Source organism: Suillus plorans (genome assembly GCF_016647745.1).
Source record: "Suillus plorans strain S12 chromosome Unknown HD556scaffold_1, whole genome shotgun sequence".
Taxonomy (NCBI): Eukaryota; Fungi; Basidiomycota; class Agaricomycetes; order Boletales; family Suillaceae; genus Suillus; species Suillus plorans.
In genome coordinates, this window is record NW_024537385.1 from 759205 (window position 1) to 781204 (window position 22000).

At 46.9% G+C, this 22000-nt stretch overlaps 7 protein-coding genes across 7 annotated transcripts; 4 read left to right on the top strand and 3 right to left on the bottom strand.

The window, feature by feature from the left end:
• The first annotated feature begins 166 nt into the window (after window positions 1–166).
• Window positions 167–2458, top strand: HD556DRAFT_1317059 (IMP dehydrogenase/GMP reductase). The gene is made up of 3 exons (XM_041301178.1): window positions 167–568; window positions 740–1895; window positions 1946–2458. Exons 1-3 carry the CDS (start codon window positions 196–198, stop codon window positions 1968–1970), a joined length of 1554 nt encoding a protein of 517 aa, XP_041167638.1. The 5' UTR covers window positions 167–195; the 3' UTR covers window positions 1971–2458.
• Window positions 2459–2519: 61 nt separating this feature from the next.
• On the bottom strand, window positions 2520–4267 carry HD556DRAFT_18389 (uncharacterized protein). The gene is made up of 4 exons (XM_041309827.1): window positions 3745–4267; window positions 3551–3692; window positions 3252–3498; window positions 2520–3193 (listed from the first exon to the last, which is right to left on the bottom strand). Exons 1-4 carry the CDS (start codon window positions 3884–3886, stop codon window positions 2873–2875), a joined length of 852 nt encoding a protein of 283 aa, XP_041167639.1. The 5' UTR covers window positions 3887–4267; the 3' UTR covers window positions 2520–2872.
• A 3931-nt stretch (window positions 4268–8198) lies between these two features.
• On the bottom strand, window positions 8199–11055 carry HD556DRAFT_1428189 (uncharacterized protein; the record flags this gene model as incomplete). The annotated part of the gene is made up of 8 exons (XM_041304691.1): window positions 8199–8596; window positions 8643–8965; window positions 9018–9240; window positions 9289–9665; window positions 9721–9884; window positions 9951–10247; window positions 10298–10503; window positions 10905–11055. The coding sequence occupies 8 exons, from the start codon at window positions 11053–11055 to the stop codon at window positions 8199–8201; spliced, it is 2139 nt and encodes a 712-aa protein (XP_041167640.1).
• A 1543-nt stretch (window positions 11056–12598) lies between these two features.
• On the top strand, window positions 12599–13102 carry HD556DRAFT_1302380 (uncharacterized protein; the record flags this gene model as incomplete). Its single annotated transcript, XM_041299491.1, has 2 exons — window positions 12599–12765; window positions 12823–13102. 2 exons carry the CDS (start codon window positions 12599–12601, stop codon window positions 13100–13102), a joined length of 447 nt encoding a protein of 148 aa, XP_041167641.1.
• A 606-nt stretch (window positions 13103–13708) lies between these two features.
• Window positions 13709–13948, bottom strand: HD556DRAFT_1207252 (uncharacterized protein; the record flags this gene model as incomplete). The annotated part of the gene is made up of 1 exon (XM_041296497.1): window positions 13709–13948. A coding segment is annotated over one exon (240 nt), but the record flags the coding sequence as incomplete, so codon positions are not given.
• A 4112-nt stretch (window positions 13949–18060) lies between these two features.
• HD556DRAFT_1222924 (uncharacterized protein) lies at window positions 18061–18246 on the top strand (the record flags this gene model as incomplete). Its single annotated transcript, XM_041296846.1, has 1 exon — window positions 18061–18246. One exon carries the CDS (start codon window positions 18061–18063, stop codon window positions 18244–18246), a length of 186 nt encoding a protein of 61 aa, XP_041167643.1.
• A 794-nt stretch (window positions 18247–19040) lies between these two features.
• HD556DRAFT_1317071 (uncharacterized protein) lies at window positions 19041–20568 on the top strand. Its single transcript, XM_041301179.1, has 4 exons — window positions 19041–19515; window positions 19568–19709; window positions 19762–20008; window positions 20067–20568. The coding sequence occupies exons 1-4, from the start codon at window positions 19374–19376 to the stop codon at window positions 20367–20369; spliced, it is 834 nt and encodes a 277-aa protein (XP_041167644.1). The 5' UTR covers window positions 19041–19373; the 3' UTR covers window positions 20370–20568.
• Window positions 20569–22000: the final 1432 nt, after the last annotated feature.

Here is a 22000-nt window from a genome sequence, read left to right on the forward strand (position 1 = left end):
TGCTGAGAAAAAAAAACTCGGCCAATCCTAGGGGTTTTCGCTTATATAAGCGTCACGCGTTTTTTTACAGGCTTTGCCCACTTCCACGATTTGAAAATGCCTGCCCAATCGAAAACAACTGTCCTATCTTCCTCAGACGCCGTCGCCCATCTAGCATCTTACCAATGCTTAGACGGTCTCTCCGTCAAGGATCTCATGGATTCCCGCATCCATGGCGGCCTCACTTATAACGACTTTCTTATGCTTCCCGGGAAGATCGATTTCCCTGCTTCTGATGTGATCACTGACACCAAAATCACTCGTAATGTCGTTCTCAGAACCCCATTCATGAGTAGTCCTATGGATACCGTTACAGAGACTGACATGGCCATCAGTCTCGCGCTGCTGGGTGGCATCGGTGTCATTCATCATAATCAGTCTCCCGAATCTCAAGCCGCTATGGTTCGAGCCGTCAAAAGGCATGAGAATGGTTTCATCGCGGATCCTGTCGTCTTCTCTCCGAATCACACGGTTGCAGATGTCCTTGATATCAAGGCACGTCTTGGTTTCTGTGGTATTCCTATTACAGGTGCGTCATGAGTTTCACCTGCGTCTCCTTGATGAATACATTTACCAATAACCTTCGTTCTTCCGAGTAACGGGTTTCACCTGTGATCTGCGGATATCATTTTCTTTGGCCATCTGACATTTTGTTTTGTTTATTGTGCTCGTGTGATCAAAACTAATGCGAATTCTTTAGAAACTGGACACCTGGGAGCTAAACTTGTTGGTATCGTGACCTCACGCGACGTACAATTTGAGTCGCCTCAGACACTCCTCAGCGAAGTCATGACAAAGTCTCTTGTCACTGCTCCCCAGGGTGTCACGCTCGCAGAGGCCAACCAGATCCTCCGTTCTTCCAAAAAGGGCAAACTCCCCATTGTCGATGACCAAGGTCGTCTTATCTCTCTCCTTGCTCGCTCTGACCTCCTCAAAAACCAAAACTACCCACTTGCTAGTAAGGATCCTAACAGCAAGCAGCTATATGCAGCAGCTGCAGTCGGCACACGACCCAGCGACAAAGAGCGCCTCAAGCTTCTCGTTGAGGCTGGTCTTGATATTGTCGTACTTGACTCATCGCAGGGCAACTCCATCTTTCAGATTGACATGATTCAATGGATCAAGCAGACGTTCCCCAAGCTCGAGGTCATCGCAGGCAACGTCGTCACTCGTGAGCAAGCTGCCAGCCTCATCGCTGCTGGGGCAGACGCTCTCCGCGTCGGCATGGGTAGCGGCTCCATTTGTATCACGCAGGAGGTCATGGCTGTTGGTCGTCCACAGGCCACAGCTGTGTTTGCTGTTGCCGAGTTTGCATCCAAGTTCGGTATCCCGGTGATTGCAGATGGTGGTATCAGCAATATCGGGCACATTGTCAAGGCACTCTCGCTTGGTGCGAGCGCTGTGATGATGGGAGGGCTTCTTGCAGGCACCACAGAAGCTCCGGGAGAGTACTTCTACCACGATGGGAAGCGTGTGAAGTCCTACCGAGGCATGGGTAGTCTTGAGGCTATGGAGCAGGGTAGACCTGGCGCGTCTGGTCAGGTCAATGGCAAGCCTGGTTCCACGAAGCACACTCCACACCTTTCGAGCAAGCCACACGAGAATGCCGCCACGTCGCGCTATTTCTCCGAGTCCTCCGCTGTCAAAGTAGCTCAAGGTGTGTCAGGTGACGTCCAAGACAAGGGCAGCGTCAAGGCATTTGTTCCATACCTACACGTCGGTGTCCAGCACAGTCTCCAGGATATTGGCGTTCGCAGTGTTTCAGAGTTGCAGGCAGGTGTGAAGGAGGGTCGTGTTAGATTCGAAGTAAGGACGCCGAGTGCTCAGGTGGAGGGGGGTGTTCATGGGTTGCATTCGTGAGTAATGATGACATCCCATTGCAATGTATCGCTGATTTTTTCTGCAGGTACACGAAGAGATTGTATGCCTGATACGACGGTTTGCGTATTACCCAACGTGACCAGTATCATACATAGGATCCTGCTTTGTATGCATAAAAACAAGGGAAATTTGTATATCCACCATTGTTGATCGGAGGAAGCTGTGATCATAGCTGGGCCGTGCATGTTCAATGATTCACTCACGGACTACTCCCGTCATCTCCGATTCGCCAATGCTCGCTACTCATTTGGTGCGCAAGACGTACATTTTACCGTGTCTCTTACCACCAGAACTTTCGCAAACAATGATAATAGTCACCCTGATGTTCCATCTTTCTTTACATATAACATCTCCACGCGTGAATATTACTACATGGCTTTAGCGATGAAGGCAGTGTGGCTTCCAAACAGTCCGGATCGCAGTGGTGTGATGTCTTGAAGATGGCCAGGCCTGATATTCATTGAGATAATGAATGTGGCATTCTTGGATTACAGCTAGTAGTCGGCGCCCGCGCGTGGCCACGTAGAATCGATGTGCATAACAATTATTGAAATTCAATCAGCGTGGTGTTGCTCAGAAAGGAAGCACATTGTTTCTGTTGGTGCTTTAGCTAAAGTTACATTAGCGCGTTCACGAGGCCCAAAAGCGAACTGTCATGTCGACAGGTAATTAAATGTGAATTAAGAGGTCAAAGAAAATATCGGACAAGTTTTAACTTTTGAACTGCATGACATATGTAAGTATCCCATTCATCGACATAAGTACTTGTATGTGCCTACTAGATGCATGGCTGGTAAAGGTGCGTACTGTATTAGCGCTAATTCAATCTAGAGCCGCGGTTACGTCTATCGTATTCATATTTACGGGTGGTGAGTGAGCCCGCAAACAGATGTGTCATTAGGATGGTATTATTAAATCCATTAACCGCTTCATTACTGGACACGACTCTCATTCACTGGCGCCTCGGTGCTGACATCTGAGGCTTACTCAAGGGGTACTCATCTTGATATGAATCTGCAGACTTGTAATCTTCGTTGAGGGGAAGCACGATGCCTGCAACAGAATAGATGATCACAATGGCATACTCCATGAGCATGTCCATTACGAGGTAGATTTGCCATTCGCCCGTCAAAATATTGAATTTTGCCAGGTCGCTAGTGTTGGGCTCGGTGGTTCCGGTTACCGAGAATGAATCTGAAGAGAACGTGGACAAGACGCTGTAGAGCGTCCGAATGGCCAGGAATGGCAGTGCGATGGAGACAGCCTTCAAGAGCTAAAGATAAGGCATAAGAAAATAAGTCAGATAGATGACGATGCACCGGAAAGCTCACCTGCTTGCGATATCTCAAAACAAAGTGGATTTGTGTCCATAGAAAGATGCAAATGCCGACAAGGATAATGTATAAGACACAAAAGAGGATGACACCGGCCCTGCGCATGGTGTTTGCACTCGAGCTTGAGCTAGAACCTGACTCTTCGGAGATACCAACGATGACAAGAATGAGAGCGACCGTGCCAAGGAGTTGAAGAAGGCGGAATTGTCTATTATATCTCGAAAAGCCATCGGGTGTTAGGAACCTATGATAGTATTCAGCACATTCCATCCAAAATGGCAACTGGATGAACTTACACTGAATGCAACAGACCCAGCGTGCAAAGCAACAGTGGAGACAGGCCAGATGATTCTAGGGCATAGCCGCCGATGTAAAGTGAAATGTTTGCGGGCGTGATATCCTCAGCTGCGACAAGCAAAGCACCTCCCAATATTCGGACTGAAGGTATAACAGGGTTAAAACTATGACTGCAATAAATCAAACAACTTACTGATGCTGAACACCAACAACAAGACCCAACCATCACCTCGCGATATGCCGTACTTCATCACCAACCTGAGGGAAATGAACAGGAAGGGAATATACATTGCGATGGTCACCGCTGCAAGGATTCCCTGAGAGTTGAGAGCCATGTTTCCTGGAAGACTGGAGTCAAAGAAGGAGGAGGGATAAAAGTAAGGGAAAAGATGGGATGTTGGCCTGCCTTTTGTAGGAGATCATGGCGGACAAGAGGCGGTGAGTGATAACCGGTTAACCCCTGTGGTGTCTGAGGCGTTGCGTTTAGAAAGGCGCACCTTCTCAATTTGACAGAATGCTGGTATTTCCCTTCCGGCGCAATCGGCACTCCACAAATGAAGTTGCTGATGTCCGATTCATAAACCGTCTGGACCGGGTTCGGACACTTCGGAACTAACTACTGGGCCCGGTCCACATTTCGTTTGGTTCAACCTATGTTCTCTGTAGTTAGGTTCAATGTTCATAGTTCTCTGGTTTTCGTATAAACCGTTTGAACCTGTCTGGACTGTGTTCGAATTGTAAGCCTTGACCTCCGAGAATGAGAGCTGGATGAGATGTTCCGAATGTAAGATAAAATTTTAAAAACTGTACAGTTGTTCAGCCGGCCAGAATCGCCAGCTAATTTGCCATCATGAATGTCGATGAAACATCGATGAAGATCAATGTGCGCTCAATGCGGATCGCTCGCTCGAGGCACCCGAAATTGATCACGGAAGGAGGTTATTATCACCCCCTCCACAGTTGAAATGTCGATTTCGCCTGCTAAATAGGTGTTTAAGCACCTTTGAGAAATACGGTGCCTGCAGGAGGTATGGTAGCGTTACGATAACAGAAGACGATGATTCTGATTCGCCCTAGCGTTGCTCACAGCCGCAACACTAAAGCCTAACATAGTGCATAAGGTCAACTCCATGCAACACAATGTTTGCATATGTTTGTGCTCTTTTTCCATCCTGGGTCCAATTGGCCACTTCACACAACTGGTGTGTTTTAAGTTTGAGAGTGGCGACGAGCTCCTTGCCAGTCTTCGCATCCCAGATTTTGTCCGGGTGCACCCCGGTATCAGCAATCGTGAAGGTGCCTCCAGCAGTCGCGAACATGGTCATGTCTGGTGAGTAGACAACTGCCTCTACTCCGTGCCCAGTCTCGATTGGATACCATTTTCCGGCCATCTCGATCCCAACGCGCAGACCTCACTGTTTTTGTATGCCTCGTCCGTCTCCCGATGACTTTGCATGTCCCAACCTCACTCCACTATCATCACTTCCGCTAACCACTTTCTTCCCGTCCGGATATAACGCTATGGTCCGTACTCCGCTATTCCCGTCCCGCAAGTCGTCTCCTCTTCAAGTTTCGTATCCGAAGCGAGCCATCTCTTGAACAAGTCATCATTCGTTATCCACTTGGTAAATCTGGACCCATTCGGTGTGTCCTCCAAATTTCTGGCGGGGCTTTATCATGGCTGTTTCCTGCCTTCCTTCGATGGGTGAAGACACAAACAACTATTGGGCGCAGCTCCGTCTCAGCTTTCATCCCAACAAAGTTCAACTCATCACTTGCGACGATGTCTGAGGAGATCTCAATGTTGGTGTACCAAGGCACAATGAGCGTTTGTCAAAGGTGGAGTCATAGTTAAGTACACTGGAGGTTCGAACTACGTTTTGCATGTGACATCCTCTTGATCGTGTTTACTGCCTGGCCAATCATATCATATTCCAAAATTGGGCCTCAGATCATACACATCTACCTCTCACCAACCAACTGCTCCACGAACTCGTCATCTCCGAGTCACTAATGCTCGTGCGTAAGATGTACATTCTACTGTATGAGGAGATATGCTGAACCCTAGTTAGCGTTAGCTACATGCTACTTCACGGATTTAGTCCTTGTTGGTATCTCCTGTAACGGATCATGGCACAACGGTCAAATTGATAAAGCGTTCGCACTCCGCATCAAGCCTTAGGCCTCAAGCTTCAACTCGAAACAACTTGCCGAATGCCGAACTGGCCGCAATTAGAATGAGCCAGAATCTCGCTCATACGGATCCGACCTCCTTCTATTGGGCACACCCAATGGGAAGCTGGCTCCGTTCAATGTCTATCAAACCTTATCACCACGACCAACTGTCAGTTCAATTGACATCGTTCCGCTCAAATGCCCTATCATTAATGCATCCATACATAGACTCGGATAACAGACCCATATCCGCAGTACCCACACATAAGTTATGTTTACTTGCGGGAACATCAGAGGAACTTGTCACTAATTGACATCGACATGTAAAATGAAAGATGTGAAAGATACGCTTGTGGTTGTTTGATAGGCTGGGTTCCCACGTACCCAACTGACATGGGCGCTGGTTGATATGACTGGCTGTCGCGGTGCAGGCGAGGACGACGTTCAAAGCTCGTTGAGTTGAGTGACGTCAATGAACTGATGAGTTCTCGCTATCAAACATGCTGATTACGGTGCTTTCACATGGTCATATGTTGCTTTGCATTCGTTACCTGTCTTCGGTCGGTCGAACTTGACTCATGGGATTGTTATATATAAAGTCATATAAAGCCATGTATAACGTCGGAAAACCACCACAATCAACGTAAAGCACCCTGGGGAGACTCGCGAGTTCTCTGATGGAAGGGGAGCAGTATATCCAACGAGTTAGTAAATGATCGAGCAGTTGCTCGTGTCCGAGTCTCCGACTACAGCCCCCATAGCCTGGTAGTAGCTTGTCGAGCCACTGAACGTGTGTGGCGTCATCTCGCTCATCCCTGCCGAAAAACATGTGCCCGTCAGCATCTTCAAAAGCCTAGTAAAGTCCGCAGTGACTCGGAAGCTGAACGAGACGCGAAGAAGTAGGCTCAGAAACTGTGCTGCAGAACACTGTTTGGATTACCTAGGGTCATAGGAGCCTAAGAACCGACGACTCGTCTGTGCCAGTTGTTTGTTTGCACTGCCAACTTGGAGGCTGTTCAGCCACTGTTATTTTGGTTGTGTCGGTGCATTTACGGTCAAATATTAATTTTCTAAAGGAACTACTATGTTGCAATCCAATCATATTGTGCGCGCCGCAACTCATGGACCGTACAATGTAGTGCTATTCCTTCCGGTGCAATCGGCGCTTTGACAAAACTCGTTTTTCTATGTAGCTACTTGCACAAAAGTTCTTGACAGAGGTTAAACGTTAAACAAGTTCAACCACACTTGCCAAAGTCACGCAGAAATGTGACTTGGTGCCGTGACGGAGTTTCAATACCGGAAGTGTTGTGCGCAGCACCCTTTATCAGTTCTGCTAATATAGCTAGGCCTCCATCACAATCTATTCTGATCATCGAACTTGCATGCGTACGGGCAACATACGTACAATGTACGTGCTCCGGGTCTTAACATCCGAGTCACCTACAGCACTAATGGTCACCCTCGTACTTGTAGACATGTCTACTAGTGAATACCGTACGTACTTGCTCGCTTATACCGAATACTGAACGTTGAATCCGCGCTCTTGCTTCACCGTCGTCGGTCGAGCTCAGTGACTTTGAAACCGGGTTTACTATGTAACATGCTGTACAATGGCATTGTCGATCTCGGAAGGGATAGTACCTGGTTGTCCTGCCAGCCACATCACGGTTAACCTAATGATCGGCTGTGATCAAGGACCGACAATACTGGAGACGGTGCGCAGTATTACTTCAGCTTTCCGCGCCACCTGTGGCTCCCGCGTAGGCCTTATAATTAGAGGTACCTGTGGACCGGCTGTGTGCCTCTAATTAGAGGGTGATCGAGTAATTTAGCGCTCGGATGGATAATTGCTGGATAAGGTTGTCTTGGGACTTATGAGAATTGATGACTGCGTGCTATTAATATCAACACCGACATAGTTCTTGGCTTCGGCAACGCTCGGCACCTGCCGGAAACCTTTGAGCTCGCTGTTTGCCACAGCGAGCTCGCGTTTTCGACATTCCCTTGGCCGTTTTGCTTCGGACAAGTTGTAAAAAGGAAAGTATTGCTCATATGGATCAGTATACATGCAAATGATCATAATAGCTAGTCTACATAAGGCAAAATGTGTGTATCGAAACTTGAAGATATGGAGCTTGGGCCTGTCAATGCTCATGAGTCTGCTGAGACATGGAGGATATTGTGGAACGCCTCCGCTGCCTCCTCAATAGCCACTGTGTCATCATCTTCATCCTCCAGCTTGTCCTGCATGTCGGCACTGTCAGAGGTGACTCTGAAGGAGGGAGACTCCCTGAAGTCCTGCAGAACATTGAGTTCATCAGGAATTTGAGCGTGCAGGATGCTGGCACTGTCCCCAAGAGACTTCTTGGTACACTCGCCAATATTGATTGAGCCACTGAACCCCTGCAGCCGAGCAATGTCAGCCATGTGCTGTAGGAGGTGTGCGTTCGCTCTACTACGAACCAGATGTCACAGGCTGATCTGGTGGGCTAGTGCAGGGCAAGAGGGTTCAAGCTGAGTATAACAGTCTTGTAGGTAGTGTTCTTCGTTGTGGATGTATGTAACCAGGCGGCGGATTTTGTTGTTGAGGTGCAGGACCTCCTCCTTGGCATGACACATCTTGAAATAGAGGTCTGTGGCTTGGTGAGCAGCTGGTGTTGCCCAAGGACGCTGCGAGATATCCTGACGGGCATCACGTAGTAGGTTGAAATCAGCAAGGAACACGTACTCGATGACTTCATCCCATCTCAGGGTTCTGCAAGGAGGCATTAGAGATAATGCTGCTGCATTGTAACGATCAAAGGCAGAACGGATGGTTGAGGAGCGTGTCTGTAAGGCCTTTGCGATGTGCTTGCGCAACTTGTAACCTGAATCAAATTAATTAATAAACCAAACAGTGAAAAGTAAATGCACTGGTTCCTGAGCGGTTCAATTTTGTCAGTTCAAATATGCAAGCCACTACAAGGCCCTCTAGAGCATCGAGTGCATGCTGATACTTCCTCATTGCAACCAATTGTCCCACATCTTCCCACTTGGGAGTGCTAGGAATCCAGCATTGAGTCACTCTAAGCTTGCTCTCCAGGTCTTGTACCACCTGCAGGTCCTTCTCGAAGTTCTCAAGGGCGTGTCTCCGTGTCATCTTGAGTCTCCGAGTCGTGGCAGCATCTGATGCGCAGAATGAGGTGCTTGAAGGTGTTGATGATGTCCAAATGGACCTCATCGTGTCCATGTTGCTTCTATTGGCATATTCAATGTTGATGAGCTATAGATCATGAAAAAAGAACTTACTGGCTTGCCGCGAGATGGATTAGCTTCTGCCAATACTCCATCTGGAGTGTCTCTTGTTCCGGCTCACTTTTCAGACCTTGTAGGTACTCCTTTTCATCGGTGATCCATTGGTTGAACATGGAGACATCTGTGATGTTGAGATCTTGCATGACTCTTGAGAGGTTGATCTGGCTGTTCTCAAGGATATCAAGTGCCTGCCTATAGTGATTATACAAGAAGTTTCCTAAAAAATCGAGTCAGTCGAAGTTTGCGTGAAGTCATGTCAACCCACTGAGATTAGGATAGACATCGAATTCATCATTATGCTGGAAGTACACTGATATGAGTTGTTGACGGTGAAAAACACTGGCATAACGGATCGTTGATGCCAGTGCGTTTGATTTCGAAAATGTTCGCTCACAGGTTTCCAGGTCTTCCAGGCCCAGACCTTCAACATACGTTGCCAAGTGGTCCAATTGGCAGATTCGTTGATGAGCATATCCGTGGAAGGCTCCCACAAGGCAGGAATGATGGAGTGCGCGAGCTTGAGGACCTAAAATGCTGTTGTCGAGGGTGGTCTTGAACTGACACCCTATATCATACCCACCACCGAGACCAGCACCAAAACTGTTGAGAAGCTTGGCTACCACAGCAAGTGGATACTTAGCACTGTTTTAAAACAAGATTCAGAAGGAAAAAGTGAAGTAGGGGAGGGGGCACTTACCGTTCTCCACTCTGCACCATATCTGCAATCAGTAGATAGAAACCATGCTGACAAACAGCAATAAAGATCCCTGTTTCATCATACACCCCCCAAGTCTTCTTAGTCTTATCCTCGTCCATATTTTTCCAATGGCCAGCACAGAGATTCTCGTCATCAGTTGGCCCCTCAGCTTCTGCAGCGTTGGCCCATGAGTTTATGTAGTTGCACAGGAGGTATCAATTGTCATTGACTCGCTGGGTTGTAGGAAGTTCGATAGAAGGGCCTGTATGATCTCCGTTGGTGCCCATTAGCTGATGCGATACTCTCTTCAGTGAGTCATTGCCGTCCATAGCGTACAGGAGCTTGAATGACATTGGTGCATCGTCCTCCAATTCATAGGTGCAGCAGGGGCATGTGTTTTTCAGGTGCCAGTCCACAGCATTTCGACCCAGAGCAATGTCAACGAGAGAGTTAACATGAGTGTGGATGTGAAGGTAAAGATTGAATGCAATCAAAAATTGGTGAGACAGGTACCTATGAAAGATGGTCTGGAAATGGCTGGTTAGATATGCGCACCCAAATAGCAAAAAAAACTCACCCCATGCAAATCACAGATTGACTTAACATATGCCTGTATCGAAAAATGCGGGTTGTGCAACCTGGCAACACAATAAAGCTCCAGTGCATCTATGGAGATAGCCACAGATGGAGATATAGGGGAACAGGGTATTACACCATGGTGGATAAGAGCAGAAGCCACGAAACGATCCGTTGATGCAATGGTTAACAAGACATTCTCAGCGTCTATGCAGTGAATCAGCAAATAGTACAATATATGTAAACAAGGACTTACAGAATGTGTCAACAACTTTGAGATTCCAAGCGTCATAGTTAGGGTCTAATGGAGCATGAGGGTCTGAGTGTCGAAGAACTTCAAAAAGCTCATAACACCCTTTTTAGCCTGTTTGAGACTCCAAGCCAGGTAGGCGTCAGTCAATGCAGGCATCTGTTGAAGGAATGTGTCCATGTGACGCTGGATACGATCTTGTCGGGTCCTGTGATCCTCACGGCGTCCTCATTTGTTGGGTTGCCTTGTCTCACTATACACATTTAGAGGTTAGTTGAAATGTTCAATATATAAATAGATCAGACTGATGGTGTCCAGAAATCTCCAAAGATCTCACGCACGAGGTCCTGAAACTCACCGCCAGCATGACTGATGTCTATCGGGTGAGCACCAGTCAATATGTTCTTGAAGTCCATCACATTGTTGTCGCATGTGTCAAATGCATTGGGGCTCGAATGCGCCCACTGATCTGCAAGAGCCTTGAGCCTCTGGCGCTCTTCTGCTGACATAGCTACATAAAGAGTGAGTAACCGAAGTCTGCAAATTTTAAACAATCATTTCACATACCTTGAAGACATGTGCGCTGTTGCTCACATGTTTTGACAGCACAAGAGGCAAGTGCCTTGGGTCCGAGGACTTCATTGGTGTAGATACAGACACCTTGTTTGTTGTGCCTCGCGCTCAACTGCCAGACCTTTAGCGTTGTGAGTCGAGTTCGATGGTGTCCTTTGCTTGACATTTTGTGGCAGTGCCAGCTCTTGAGGCTTGAGGGAAGAGGTGAGTTTTCAAACAGCAGCACACCTGCTATAAGTGTGTCCCGGAAATATTGTACAGCGCGTTATTACACTTATGATCAACACAACATACACGAGGATATCACGTGAGTCATACCTTTGTCAAATGTCTGTCAAACTTCATTCACTCAGCAACATTAACACAGCAGCGCAACACATGTCAGTTTCATCACGCAATTCAAGGAGGCACATGTGTGGGTTAGAAGGATTCTTGCAGGCCATGACATTATCTGGTGTGTGAACATTTTATCTTTTCTGACTACATGAAGCTGATGTATTGAATGTACTATATTAGATTGTTCATTTGACACAATCACGTATACCAGCACACTTACAGCTACAACTAATGAAGAAATAGTCACCATGTCTTGTTCCTCCGGTGTAGGACACGAGCTGGCGCTGGGCTCGTATCGAGCTATTTTACAGTACACGTCAAATACCCGTCACATGCTAATCACTTCCCGATGTTATCCGACGCTAATCCGCCAACCCGACGTTTAGGCCGCATCGGACCCGATGTTTTCCCGCGCACTTGTCCTATCTGTGTCCCGTCCTGTCTTGCTAGCCCCACTAGGTGTGTAGTTCATTATTTCGCACATTACTCACGTCGTAGCCAGCGCTATTACATGTTTTCCCATAGTCCGCAGCGCCTCATGTTTATTTACATGTACTTCGGATCCGAAATACTCCGCCGCTACTTTCGCCTACGGGTTCCGCATTTCTACGTACTTACATATATATTGGACTGACCTCGAGCATTATTCATTATCCAAGTAGAGGGGAGCAGTTCCCCGACACTTAGTGGTCAAACCCGATATTTCGTAGTTCTTAGTTGATATTGCGAATATCATCGCTCTTTCATTATCCGTATCAATCATTGTTGTCATCACGCATACCGCTCGCTTTTCCGACGCTCGCTATAGCGTTACTATTAGTTTCCGACACCCCGAACCCGAACCCGATAACCCGAAACCCCGAAAACATCGGACCCGACGCTTTTGCATCGGACATCGTAATTATACCTTTGGACATTGTTTCCCGCGCTCGGACTATTGACCCCACATCACTCACTTACCCCCAAGACTATTCCCAGACCGCAGACCCCTGGGTCGAACGCACTTATCAGGCAAGTATAGCAGACTAGGCAGTGCAAAGACCACAACACAAATATATCAGTTTGGAGCCATCTTCGTATAGCCCCACTCGGTATAGTTGTTTCTACACCGGTTCCCAGCCTCATGCATCCTCACCTTCTCCCATGACTTCCCCATCTCATCATCCATCTCATGCAACTGCCGTCAATGTGGTCACTTACGTCCCACCCATACCTCACCCCAGTGAACTTCTCGCGCCACATCCTGATGAAGAACCCAATGCCTACTGGATCATCACCATCGGCCAGGAGGTTGGCATCTTTTATTATTGGTATGTGACCAATCTTGTACTAACTAACTTCTATTGACTAGTACTGCTTGATTTTAGGGTGGATGTTGCTGAACGCACACTGGGCATTAGTGGTGCCATCCAGGTCAGAAAAGAGACTTGGGCGGATGCTCTGGGCCTCTACATGAGGAAGTATAACGAAGGCACTGTGGAGGCATGGCCTACTGTGGGCGGGCATTTCTGGCCCCCACATGTCTCTCAAGCTGCAGTGTCTCCACCTTCCTTACCTTCACCCACGCCGTCATCAACCTCCAGCGAGGATAGTATCTGGACATGTGTTGAGGATTTGTCGGAGCATATGAGTCAAGTAGGAATATAATAGGTACCATTGTTATGTAGTAGTAGTACTCACAAATGTCAAGTTGGATTCACAAACTGTATGTACTGGACACTTGCGTACGAAAATTAAGCCAGCTTTCATGACAGTGTGAATTGTCGTGCTTGATTTCAATAATAGTACTATTGTAGTGACCTTGAGTGACCTTGAGCTGAATCAAGTTTTCATCCGCCATTCCAAGCTAGAAATCTTTCCCATAATTTGAACACATGAGTCCTTTGCTGTCAAATCAACAAATCAGAAGAGTGCCCTTCCACACATGTTGCAATCTTGGAATCGTCCCTTATGATTCAACAGGCCATCCTTACAACTTTACAACAGTATATATAAAAAACCAGTGATGCAATATGTTTTCCAACTGTGTTTTGTGTAGGATAGCGAACAGATTCACTATGCAGTTCACTATGTTCTATATTAGGGGCCGCATTAACAATTCACAATCCAGCATCATTACAGCTTGGTCGCAAATGATCCTTGATGGATAAGTGGGCAAATTCTTGCTTGATAGGGTCATGGCATTTGGCAAAGCTACCTACTGTAGTTGAGGCGTGGCTACTACTAATACTGCATATACTAAAAAGCCCGTTCATAGTAGTGTACAGAAGATAGTCTTGAATTAGGTATGGACGGGGCATACTCATCGAGCTTCACCTCGAAAAATTTAACTTCAGGCAAGACTGTCTCAAGCATGTCATACAGCTGGATAAACCTGTCTCTTCTCACCTTCCCGCTCCTGCAGTTTGCATTTGCAAGATCTCTCAAGTCATGGAGTATCTCCTGCCCTGCTTGCACATGAGTATCACATAAACTGAAAAAGTCGTCCACTGCAGAACGAGACAGTCATTCTCGGTGAAGTTGGAGTCGATCATTAAATTGCTTCTCCCATTAACTTTCGGGGCCCCATTCAAACTGCCACTCACTGACTGCAAACCGCACGGCTTCAATAGTTGTAGGTTCATGTTGATGGGGGTCAGAGAGGGTGGTGTAGTCACACGGCTCTGGTTGGCGAGTCCTTTCCTTAGCCTGCTTCCTGGGGTGGCTTTTTGAGTAATGGTGAGATTTAGTATGGTTTTCAGACACTCACCTTGCCATTTGAAGGTGGGCCTTTTTGTTCTGTGCATCTCTTACTCCAGGCTTTGCCAGCCAGCGCACTGTTGCAAGCTGCTGCTGTGCATGCAGCATGCGGTAGAGGGGCCTTCACTCCAGTCAGAAGGCGCATTAGATAAACTCAAGTAGGTAGTACTTACAATAGAAACACGATTTGATGTTTGTTGGATTGAGCGGTGAAGGTTCAACAATACAGCGAGGCGCAATTGAGGCTCCAGACTGTATCTATAAATGTTGTAAGGTCGCGCATTGCCTAGTCTGCTATACTTGAGACAACAAGTGTGTTTGACCCTAAAGGGGAAGCGAGTGCAGCTAAGATCTAGTAGTAGGTGCTGAAGGTGCTACTGGTCAGCCAATGCGAAGTGCAAGAAAGCACAGGTGCATGCAAGGCGAAAAGGCGCGGGAACGTGCGTGCGTATTGCGTGAAGCGCGGGAAAGTGTGCACGTGTATGCAGAAACAAGAGAGAGTAAGAGTGAGTTCGCTTAAGTGGTGATTAGATACTAGACAAGAGATACAAGTGCAAGGTGAGACTGTTTGTTGTCAGAGAATAGATTGCTACTGCGACTTTCAATTGGTAAGTTAGAAAGGTAGAAAGGTAAAAGTGCGTAATAGTATGTAATGCTAGCGCTTAAGTATGGCGCCCAAGCGCTGTCATGCGGAGCCGAAGCACTACCGAGTAAGGTATGTAAAGATATATGTAAGTAAGGGTCCATGATAATGATAAAAGTGGAATGATATGCAAATAAGGGAAATGGAAATATACACACTAGAGAGCTTGGTGGACAGTGGATGGATGCATCTGGATGGCTGGCACTATAGGGCACTCAAGCACAGGAAAGCATGCACATATACATTGTGAAGTGCGGGAAGTGTGCACGGGAAAGCCGCACCTCATATAGGAATAGCTGTGGATAGCACACAGAGTGATGCTACAAGTTCATGCTGTGTACTCCCTAGTGAAAACTGCCATATCACGCAATGAGACGCACAAGTCTCTACAGCGGTTCAATAAAGTCCCACTGTGATAGCCACCTATAAGGCGCTGAAGGTACAACAATTCAGATGGTGAGTCTGAACAATGTTGGGTCTTGCAGAACCTAGCTGCTATTCGACCCTAAAGGGTTTCTGGACCAGGCTCAAGGCTCAGAGGAGAGGAAATATCATGAAAACTTGCTGAAGACTCAGACTCGTACTGATAACTGGTGAAAAGATAACTTTTTTTATGTAAGCTACAAAAGTGCCAACATAAGGTAAGGTAAAAACAGTCTCTACAAGCCCAGCCAGAAATGAATCCCTACAGCGCATTAGATAAAGTCAAGTAGGTAGTACTGAGGTAGTACTTACAATAGATGTGCAAAACACGATTTGATGTTTGTTTGATTGAACGGTTCCCAAGATTAAGTCCGAAGCAGAAGCAGAAGCAAAACCTAAGAATAGGAAAACACAGCATTAAGTAATGCAAAGTGATACACTGCATCATCGGATTACATACTTTAGATTGCAGCAGCTCTCAGCGTGTCTCTCACAGTTGATTTTGTGCATGATCATTTACGTTTACTTTCTCTTGTCTTTCTCTCTCATCTTGCTTGTTACATTTTTCACATCCGACTGTACTTGACTCAACTTACAGGTAGGTGGAATTTGATCAGTCTCTGAATGCCACATCATTCACCAACATCACACAGTGGGTTTCCACGAGGCTTACTACTATGTGAGCTAAACTAGTATATATGCTAGTCTACTGACTCTGTAATCTCCAGTGCTTCACACCTCACCCGTTTTCTGAATTCACACCTCATCCGCTTTCTGCACCTCATCCGCTTTCTGCACCTCATCCACTCTCTGAATTCAGGCTGGGAAAGTCTAATTCCCTGATGGATGATGACAGCAGCACAGAAACCGACCATTCACCAAACAGCCGAATGACATGGACATGGGGGTGCTTACTCACAGTATCTTGCTGTTCCCGTCGTTCATTTGACACAGGGTCCATGAGCAAGGTGAGTTGGCACCAACAGTTGTTAGTATAATCTAAGATGTACATATTGCAGATTGTCACACGTCGCCCTTTTGTTATATGCAAGTAAGTTGTTTGTGATATCGTGAAATTGATGTAAGAGTCCACGACTGACAGGGGCTGAATGCCAGTGGCCATGTGATAACACTGGCATCGGACCTTTGGAATTTCGACGAAAATATGGTATGTTTTATCCTAATTTTATAATCGAAATTTTACTCACCCAATAAACAGAACACCATATGCTCCTTCAAAAATTTTGCCACTGCTGACTCCATGGATTTGCCAGATTTTGATTTTGACAATGTGCAAATGACTGATAGTAGTCACGGTATGTTTGTCCTATATCACTCAGTCACATGGCTTGCGCTCACTGTCCTCATTATGTAGATGCTCAGAACAATTATATTGTCCCTCCGAGTCAACGGCCCTTTTCCTTCGACTTTTCTCTGCCAGTCGAGCCCCTGACACTAGGCAACATCAATGACCCCCATAACGGCTTATTCAATATGGGCTCATTCGACTGGACCGATCCATCGCTATTTGATGCAATGAGAGCAATGATTTCCGAGCTGCCACCAGATGTGTACTTCTGCCTCAGGGATTCACCAGAACATGTCGAGCCATCCCCACACACTCATTCACCAAGTCCTGAGCGAGACATGTCACCTACTGTACTGGACAAGGTCTCCAGTCTCACTGATGGACACACTCATTCACCAAGTCCTGAACAAGATGTGTCACCGACTCTACCGGCTGATGATGACCCCACTGTTTCCTTCACTGACCGAATCATGGAGAGAGGGGATAGCTCCTCTTGGGTGTCTCATAACCCCACACACCCAGTAATACCTACATGATCCCATCCTGCACGTCTGACTGAAGCCAAAAAAGCATCCCGCACGTTGAAAACTGCACAGAACAAGGAGCATTCAAAGGCACTTCAAGACGCCATTACACAGTTCATTCAGGATTATGGGAAGAAGCTTCATGAATTGGCGCTTGCTCACCATGTCTCCGATGACCACATTAAGAACCTGATCGGCCTTCAAACTCATTACAAGAAAACACACGAACTGCAGCTTCGAAATGCGCTTGTACATGCAAAATCCAAGGAAGTCAATGAAGGTATGCACTTCACGTTTCTTTGATATCGATATCTGACGTACTCTTAAAGGTCTGGCACACGGACAGAAGTATACTATGGCTGAAGTTCAAAAAATGGTCGCCAAAGATCCCAACATGCATAGCTTGACCTGTGAGGAGAAAAAGGAGTTTATAAAGCAGCTGATGGATCACCGTGAGCTTTAAACCAGCAGTGTTCGAGCAAGCAATGTGGCAGCTGCTCGGGATGTAGTCTCTGTGATGGATGGTGTCTCCAAGGAGGTGAGTATATGTTAGTCTTGATGTTTGACTGTAGATTTGAGATTTCACAGCTTCATGCACTACGTGACAGAACCGGCATCTATGCCATGGTCCTCATGGTTCGTGGACACATCAATAATCAAATCCAGTCGACATGGATTGCAACTCAACTGACAATGCTTCGGAGTTTTGGGAGGATCGGATGGAGGTAGCCCTCGACGATGTGGCCCGTCAGTTTGAGGAATGGGCTTGCATTCAGAAAAAGAGTGCGTATTTCTTTGGTATAGTCTACTCTACTAATAATGTGTGCAAGTAGATATTTTCGCGCGGGAAGATCTATCTAGCCTGCAGAGACAGGTCGCTACACTGATTCTGAGTGGACTCCATGCGCTTTCTTTAACTACTGGAATGCTATGTGCTCACAATATGGCAGGACGTGCAACCGGAAAAATGGACATTACCATGAACTATCAGAACTACAACAAATCAATTGTCCTCATCTATGGAATCAAGCTTGATGGATGGCCTGTAGGACTGCCCTTCCTCGCGCCCTCCCACATGCACACCATCATTGAAGTTCACATACTCCGCGACGCTCTGAAGACAGGCGCTTGTCAGTGGAAGAAGCTTACTTGATGCAAGCTTGAAGATTTTTGGGAAGACATCAAGAAGCGCGAAGAAGCAGGGGAGGTTGTTGGGACTGTTCACAAGAAATGCGCAGATGCAGGCAAGGTGTGCAAGCGCAAGACGCCTGCTGACGACTCTGCAAATGTGTCTGGTGAGAAGGAGAATGAACCATCATCCAAGAAGAAGCGCAAATCACGCGCTGGCAAGCAGTCATCACACCTGAAGAGAGTGCAGCCAAGGAGCTGTGAACTCATCGAGGACAGCGAGGTTGAACAGGTCATTGACAGCTCTTAGTATGTATTACTGTATGTGCATGGCCTTTATTAGAGTAGCTGTAGACACAGGATGTACATAAATTAGTCTATATAAGCCTACACGTCTCCTCTGCAAAGAAGTCCGAAGCAAAATGGTCAAGGGAACATCGAAAATGCGAGCTCAAAGGTTTCCAGAAAGTCCCGAGCATTGCCAGAGCCAGGAATCATGTCCTTGGCAACAGTATTGATATTGATGTACGTGAATTAGTCTATATAAGCATGCACGTCTCCCTTGCAAGAAGTGCGAAGCAAAACGGCCAAGGGAATGTCGAAAACGCGAGCTCGCTGTGGCAAACAGCGAGCTCAAAGGTTTCCGGCTGGTGCCGAGCGTTACCGAAGCCAAGAACTACGTCGGTGTTGATATTAATAGCACGTACGGGTGTTCCCGAGGTACACAGTCATCAATTCTCACAAGTCCCAAGATAGCAATTATCCATCCAAGCGCTATATTACTCGATCACCCTCGAATTAGAGGGCACACACCCGGTCCACAGGTACCTCTAATTATAGGGCCTACGTGGGAGCCACAGGTGTTCCGCGCAGCTCTGCGATGTTTGTAATCTGCATCCGTCTGATTCCGCTTCAACCTTGCTTCCGATATCACAGCCTCTCGCAGCTGCTAGCCTTCTGTCAAATTCAAGGAAGTTTACCTTTTTGGAGATGAATACAACGAGGCAGCACAGGCAGTGCCCACTGCCCGCTGTCCAACTGATTCCGCTATGATTTCATACAAAAGGCAGACAAGTCTGACAACTACTGTCCCATCATTTTACATATTCAATTTCTTCTTCCTCCTTCCTCAATTCCAGTCTCTCAGGAAAAATGGCTCTCGACACTCAGGGCATCCTTGCAGCGGTGACCATCGCAATGTATATTCCCTTCCTATTCGTTTCCCTCAGGTTGGTGATGAAGTACGGAATGTCGCGAGGTGATGGTTGGGTCTTGTTGTTGGTATTTAGCATCAGTAAGTTGTTTAATTTATCGCAGTTATAGTTTTAACCCTGTTATACCTTCAGTCCGAGTATTGGGAGGTGCTTTGCTTGTTGCAGCTGAGGATATCACGCCCGCAAACATTGGACTTTACATCGGCGGCTATGCCCTAGAGTCATCTGGCCTATCTCCACTGTTGCTCTGCACGCTGGGTCTGTTGCACTCAATGTAAGTTCATCCAGTTGTCATCGTAGATCGAATGCGCTGAACACTATTATAGGTTCCAAACTCCCGATGGCTTTTCGAGATATAACAGACAATTTCGCCTTCTTCAGATCCTCGGCATGATCGCTCTCATCCTTACCATCACCGGCATCTCCAATGAGACAAGTTCCAGTTCAAGCTCGAGTTGGAACACCATGCGCAGGGTCGGTGTGATCCTCTTTTGCGCCCTATACATCATCCTTGTCGGCATTTGCGTTCACGTATGGACCCAAGCTGGCTTTGTCATGAGATACCGCAAGCAGGTGAGCTTTCCGGAGCGCCATCATCTGTTCGACTTATTTTCTTACGCCTTATCTTTAGCTCTTGAAGGCCATCTCTATCGCACTTCCATTCCTGGCCATTCGGACGCTCTACAGCGTCTTGTCCACGTTCTCTTCGGATTCGTTCTCGATAACCGGAACCACCGAGTCCAACACCAGCGATCTGGCAAAATTCAATATTTTGACGGGCGAATGGCAAATCTACCTCGTAATGGACATGCTCATGGAGTACGCCGTTGTGATCATCTATGCTGTTGCAGGCATCGTGCTTCCCCTCAACGAAGATTACAAGTCTGCAGATTCGTATCAAGATGAGTACCTTTTGAGTAGGCCTCAGATGTGAGCACCGAGACGCCAGTGAACGAGAGTCATGTTCGGTCACGAAGCGGAATGTCGGTTTAATGGACCTAATGATACCATTTCCATAATTCGTCTGTCTACAAGGTTACCTACCGCTCGTAGATATGTTAATAAGTCTTTTATTTAACGATGTAGTGGTGTAGTGTTGATTCATATCATGATCTGGATCTATGACGATGTCATTGCCTCTGAGGGAGCTGGGATACTGAAAACAAAGAGCGAAGGCCTTCAGGACATCCTTACCAAGTTGACTGACATTGGCCTGGCAAATAGCTCACTAACAGAAATGGATGTCCGAGTCCCATCGAAATCTGACGGTGCGCATCATGTCCTTATAAAACACGTTACACAGTAAATAACCATGTCGATAATGAAGCTGGAGCCCAGACATCTACCATCTGCCATATGTAAGGACTAAAAGTTCCAGCAATTCGCGTGAGTTCCACATGAGGTCGCCATACTTGCATCAAGAGATAACACATAGGAAGTCAGAAAATTGTGCTAAAAATTAATGACCACTCGTCAGTATACTTAGGAGAGGCACGACAGGTAAAAAGCCAGAAGCGAATCTAGCGTGCAGGGTATTTTATAGTAACACATATGAGGAGTAGCGCTCGAAGTTGTATCACCGACGACGGGAGGCGCCATAGAGACAGCAACATGCGATTGCGAAGACGACTGCGTTTGAGCTGTGCCTCTGAATTGCTGGGTGACAGTGCTATTGGAAGGGCGTGAACTACCTGCAGTAGCGTTTGTCCGGGAATTGGCTTCCGTCTCTCTCTCTTGTTGAAGTATTTCTCTATGTGAGGTGAGATATAGTTCAAAGGAGACATTGATACAAGCAGGAATGGAACATTCGATGTCAATGCCTCTGAGCCTTGAGGGAGTAGTAGGGAGACTGAAAACAAATACCGAAGGCCTTCAGGACATCAATCCTAGGTTGAGTGGGTGAGACGGAGTAGCTCACCGACAAAATATACATCTGAGTCCGACCGAAATTCGACGTCGCACATCATGTCCTTATAAAACATGTAGCAAGTAATCATGCCGATAACGAAGTTTAGAAACCGGATCTACCATGTGTAAGGACGAAACGTTCCGTGGAAGCAACTCGCGTGACTCCACCACCTACTATATGAACGGACGAAACGTTTCGTAGAAGCAATCCTATGTGCGGGGCTCTCCACGTGAGGTCCCGATAATTACATCAAACATGCAATAAATAACGGTATACCTCTATGGCATTGTATATGTTCGAGGAATAAGATAACATATGGGACGCGAGAGATTGTGGTAAAGATTAATGATGGCCGTCGGTATACTCAGGGGAGGTGCAACAGATAGAGTGCCAGAAGCGAGTCCAACACCCGACACTTTTTATCTTTGCATGAGGATTAATGTTCGAAGTTGTACTCGCGACGACGGGAGGTACGGTGGAGGTAGAGACGGCAGTATGGGGTTGCGAAGACGACATGGTTTGAGCTGTGCCACTGGATTGCTGCGCGAACCCTTGGGGTACTCCAGTGGAGACTTTGTCAATTGTTTGACAGACAGGAGTCACAGGATGTTGTGTAGCTTCAGCCTAGAATACATGAGCTTGGGTGCAATGAGAAC